Here is a 5,000-nt window from a genome sequence, read left to right as displayed (position 1 = left end):
TGAAACCTGGCACACGTCGGTCTACAAGAATTCGGCGACCAATAGCTTCGTGGCGTTTGGCGTCCTCTACGCCACACGCTACGTCAGCCCGGAGGTGGAGGAGATCTTCTACTCTTTGGACACCGCCACGGGTGTGGAGAGGTTCGACATCGGCATACACATCAGCAAAATGTCCAACCATATCTATTCGGTGAACTACAGCCCAGTGGATCAAATGATACATGTCTATGGGGAAGGGTTTATGACCTCCTACAAGGCTAAGTTTGAGTAGCTTCTTTGGTTTGTAGCCAACAACATCGCAACCATAATCTGCACATGTGTAGAAAGTGATTAATTGAGATTAACTGTTCCAGTACATTCATATATATATATATTATGCACTCTCTTTTCATTCAACACTTGTTTTTCTTTAATAAAAATGTCTCTATAGTCATTGCCATCCTTACCCTGCACATAGTTCTTAATTTACTTGAATTGTATCTTAAAATGTTTGAAAATACTGCTTATTGTGGGAACTTAAGACAAGTAGCTTAACACTGGAAAGACTCTGATCTAAAACCAAAACTTCAAGACTAACAACCGCTTTGGCAAGCAAGCATGCGATTTGTGGATGCTTTCTGTAGTTTATGTATAGTCATGAGAGCATGATCAGGTCAGACTCATTCAATGAGATATTATCTTTATTTTCTATTCATTACATGATCATTACATGGGCAGAGACAGCTCACTTGGTATGTGTATCTATGTTTGTTTACATATATTCATAGATATATATTAGAATTGTACTTTACAATACATACCAGAATGACAACAAAGCAGGTTAGAGTAAGCATTTCTTTCTACCTTTGTGAATAGAAACAAACTCAAAAAGTAAGACAAAAGATTTATTTCATTAATCCGAGACCGGATATTAATAAAGTACATATTTTGCCTTTGAAACAACCTTTAAATGTAAGCCACCGGCAATAACAAATGGTCTGAGCAAGAACAAATATAGGAGAACGTCTTATTGCTCAACACAGATTCATCGTAATGGCAGTAAGAAGAAGATTCATAGTAACAAATATCAGATTAAAACCTACTGTCACTGTTAAAAAACCAACAGACATGACTCGAAGGGATTAGGAACAGAAAGTTGTCAGTGGCTCTGTGTGTGTGTGTGTGTGTGTGTGTGTGTGTGTGTGTGTGTGTGTGTGTGTGTGTGTGTGTGTGTGTGTGTGTGTGTGTGTGTGTGTGTGTGCGTGTGTGCGTGCGTGCGTGCGTGCGTGCGTGCGTGCGTGCGTGCGTGCGTGCGTGCGTGCGTGTGTGCGTGCGTGCGTGCGCGTGTGTGTGTGTGTGTGTGTGCGTGTGTGTGCGTATGTTACAATACAATATTTACCTGTGGAGGCTAACATGCCCAAAACGTACAAAGGAAGTAAAAGTGCAACAAAAAAAGAGAAGGACCAGCATCTATCCTACCTCAAGTGCAGGGTTGGGACACCAGCTGTTAGGATAAAGGAAATGACATCTGCGACCTCTCATTTCACCTATCGAGGGACCCCCCCCAACATTGTACAGCAATATTTATTCAAGGGAACAAAATACTTTCCCCTCTTTGTTCCTATCGTACTGAACCTCTCCACGGCACACCCTTTGCATCCTTTACATTCTCAGATCATAAATTATTCTCTCTCAATAATCCATTGTTGCACTCGGGCCCCAATGCATTGTAGAACAACATGAATCCATTATCATTGATCCATTGAAGTGAGCGTTACATCAGAAAAGTGTGACTTTAGCTGATAGCCCTTTAGGGTGTGACTGGGACGCCTGGGAGGTTCGGAGCATCTTGTTGGGGAAGGGGGGAGAAGTGTATTATAGAAGGTAGGTTTGTGGGTGGGCACCTGGAGAGAGATTCAGCACTGAGATGCATGCCCCATGTACTAATTTCTAAATAAATCCTCAGATATTTGAGATTATACATTGTTAATAATATTGTCATGGGATTTCCCATATTGCCTCATGGATCATATACTGGCAGGTTGAAGTGGTTTGATGGCAGAAGTCTTTATTTTGAGAAAGAAGAAGAAAAAAAAGCGGTAGGAGGGGGAAAGAGAAGTCTTGCGGATACACTGAGCCAACACAAATGGAAACACCTGTTTCATATGTAACAATTACAAAACGGATGTTGGATAACTCCTGTTTTTTTAACGATAGGGGGACAATTACTGGGTCAAGGTTGCATATTTAGAGGTGGCGGCAACGCACGTAAGACGGGAGACGGATAAAGCATTATCTACACCTTGTTTCAGGAGTGCTCTGTGTGCCCGCTGATCGATGCATCTCACTCCCCTCCGGGACCCTCCCTTTGGTGGCTCTCTTACGGTTCACCAAAACTCCACTATACACCTTTTACTGATCTTGCACAACCTTCCACCCGCTTCTCATCTGCTCACTCTCTGTATCACCCGATACAGAGTGTCTTCCTCTCAGTCCTTCGTCTACGTCCTTCCCCCCCCTCCCTCTCTCTCTCTCTCTCTCTCTCTCTCTCTCTCTCTCTCTCTCTCTCTCTCTCTCTCTCTCTCTCTCTCTCTCTCTCTCTCTCTCTTTCTCTCTCCCTCCCTCTCAGCTGGGCGTCCTCAGCAGGACACCTCCATGGTCTGGGTGACCGGGGCCACCCCCTCGGTGCTGTCTGAGTGGGTGCAGGTTCGGGAGCGGGCCGCCTCTATGGAGCTGCCGCTGGTCAGAGAGGCGGTCCGGGAGCGGGCCAGGCGGGTCATGCTGGCAGACGGCACTGGGATCATGGAACACAGAGAGAGAGAGAGAGAGAGAGAGAGAGAGAGAGAGAGAGAGAGAGAGAGAGAGAGAGAGAGAGAGAGAGAGAGAGAGAGAGAGAGAGAGAGGGAGAGAGAGAGAGAGAGAGAGAGAGAGGGAGAGAGAGAGAGAGAGGGAGAGAGAGAGAGAGAGAGAGAGAGAGAGAGAGAGAGAGAGAGAGAGAGAGAGAGAGAGAGAGAGAGAGAGAGAGAGAGAGAGAGAGAAACAGAGAGAGATATCAGAAGAGACATTCCATCGTTAGACACCATCTCAATGGAGGTTCATCAACTGCCAGCAGAAAGATGCGGGGACATGCCGATGGGAATAAACTGAAGAGATTTCCCTGGAGCAGCCAGCCAACAGGCCATAACAGCCACCTGTTGCTCTCGGAAGACATTCCTTAGTAATGGGAAAGGTTGTTGTATGAAGCACGACCATATGTCTGCACATTGAAACACATTCGTGGCTCATTCAACCTTGAGGCACCATGCAATATGTGGTCGAGGTGGGAATTTGGCGAGGAATGATTTGAGACTCTCCTATTCATGAGAGTTTATATCATTCCCAAATGTATGGATAAAGTTATTCAGACTTACTTCATTATAACTGTTTGAATGACATGCAGAGAGAAATGTAATGGCTGGGGTGGAACCAGGTCCAATATTTTTCCAAGTTCAGAAAAATACTTCTTGATAAAGAAACTGAAAGTGAGTTGCACAACCCTCTGAAATGCTTGACGGGTAAAAATAAAAGTAAGAACAATTAAATAAACAGGATCTTAGTCAACCATTTGCTGATGTTGATCAGCAGATCATGCCAGCCAATAGCAGTCAGAGGTGAACAGGAAGGAGGAAGTACCTGGCCCTCCACTCAACCTTCGATCCTTCACATACGCGACTGAGAGAACGGGTTAAGGGAGACACAGTGAGGGGAGCCATTAACACATCTACCTCTTTGATAGATATCAACCTCATGGGGGTCAGAGTTGGGGAGATCATTACAATTTTTCTAATACTTTGAGTTTGTATTCTGGAAAAAACATTGATATAATTATTTTATATAAATATGTATAATCATATTAATAATAATACATAATAAATCATATACTGTATATATATGTATACGTAAACAGATATCCTTAATTCTCTAAACTTACATGTGGATTCACCATGGCTTATTGATAAACAGGCTAAATGTTCTGACACAAACACACACATAAACACACACAGACACAAACATACACACACTAACACTAGCTAGGTGATGGAACTGATGCTGAATGTTGAGAACAACATAGAACCGAGATATGCGCTGGGTGAGTAAGCCCCATTTGTCCAGTGTGAGTACTTACTGTAGCCCATGCCTTGGAGGAAGTACTTGAAGGCTTCGGCCAGTTTGGCAGGCTTAGAAAAACAAAACAATTCTGGATTTTTATTTAAATACATTTTGCCGACACCAATATGAAGTAGACTATGGTCTGCCTAAAAAGCATAATAACATCTTTTTGAATGACTATTTAATCAATTGTCATTGATAATGGACCAAATTCTCTTTCTCTTCTCTAAGGAACATCATCAGCAGGGTACAAAATGAGAGCGCTAAAGAGCAAGCTCTATTGTTCTTATGTATCCCCAAGGTTCTGGAGTGTTCTGTTACCTGTGTGAGCTGGGGCAGTCCGCCGGAGTCCGCCATCTGACACAGAAAAGGTGCGTCAAACTAACAATACAGTAAAGCCCTATATATTACAATAATGCAACGTAAACTATGCAGTTAACTATAAAGTACAGAACTATACTGTAAACTATAAAAATCCAGTACTATATGGTAAATAAATCAGATACCACATCAAACTAATGTTTATAGTAAAAAATGTAAAATCAGGTTCAATACATTGAAAATGTATTTGCCTTGTGTAAGCAATTGTCAAATTAGGCAATCCATATGTTGTTTAAATAATGTACCTTTAGGAAGGTTGTGTTGGTTGGATCCAGTTTTGAGTTGCATTCAACCTGGAGGGAAAGAGGAGAGGATTAAAGTGAAGGCTAATGAAACTTTTTTATGAGGCAAAAAAAAAAATCGAGTGAAGTTAAGTCAGTTTAATTTGTATAGCCCTTAATCACAGTTACAGACTCAAAGGGATTTACAGGCCATATATTTATGAAACCCCTAGCACGCCATGAACATGTATATGATTTACCCTAGCCCCC

General features: G+C 42.5%; 2 protein-coding genes across 5 annotated transcripts in view; one reads left to right on the top strand and one right to left on the bottom strand.

The window, feature by feature from the left end:
- LOC130388776 (olfactomedin-4-like) overlaps nucleotides 1-665 on the top strand; it is a 3,557-nt gene extending 2,892 nt beyond the window's left edge. The window contains exon 7 of the mRNA XM_056598293.1: nucleotides 1-665. This exon is cut by the window's left edge and continues 168 nt beyond it. Coding sequence (XP_056454268.1) covers nucleotides 1-271 — 271 coding nt within the window. The 3' untranslated portion in view covers nucleotides 272-665.
- An 870-nt stretch (nucleotides 666-1,535) lies between these two features.
- The window catches only part of ndrg4 (NDRG family member 4), a 29,555-nt gene continuing 26,090 nt past the window's right edge, over nucleotides 1,536-5,000 (bottom strand). For all 4 annotated transcript variants that reach the window (XM_056598289.1, XM_056598290.1, XM_056598288.1 and 1 more), the window contains 4 exons: nucleotides 4,755-4,802; nucleotides 4,450-4,485; nucleotides 4,145-4,196; nucleotides 1,536-2,773 (listed from right to left, as the gene is read on the bottom strand). In XM_056598289.1, coding sequence (XP_056454264.1) covers nucleotides 2,619-2,773; nucleotides 4,145-4,196; nucleotides 4,450-4,485; nucleotides 4,755-4,802 — 291 coding nt within the window. In that variant the 3' untranslated portion in view covers nucleotides 1,536-2,618. The remainder of the gene's footprint in view (nucleotides 2,774-4,144; nucleotides 4,197-4,449; nucleotides 4,486-4,754; nucleotides 4,803-5,000) is intronic.

Source organism: Gadus chalcogrammus, chromosome 9, assembly GCF_026213295.1.
Source record: "Gadus chalcogrammus isolate NIFS_2021 chromosome 9, NIFS_Gcha_1.0, whole genome shotgun sequence".
NCBI classification, from domain to species: Eukaryota; Metazoa; Chordata; class Actinopteri; order Gadiformes; family Gadidae; genus Gadus; species Gadus chalcogrammus.
Note: the sequence above shows the minus strand (reverse complement) of the source record. Positions and strands in the feature narration are given on the sequence as shown.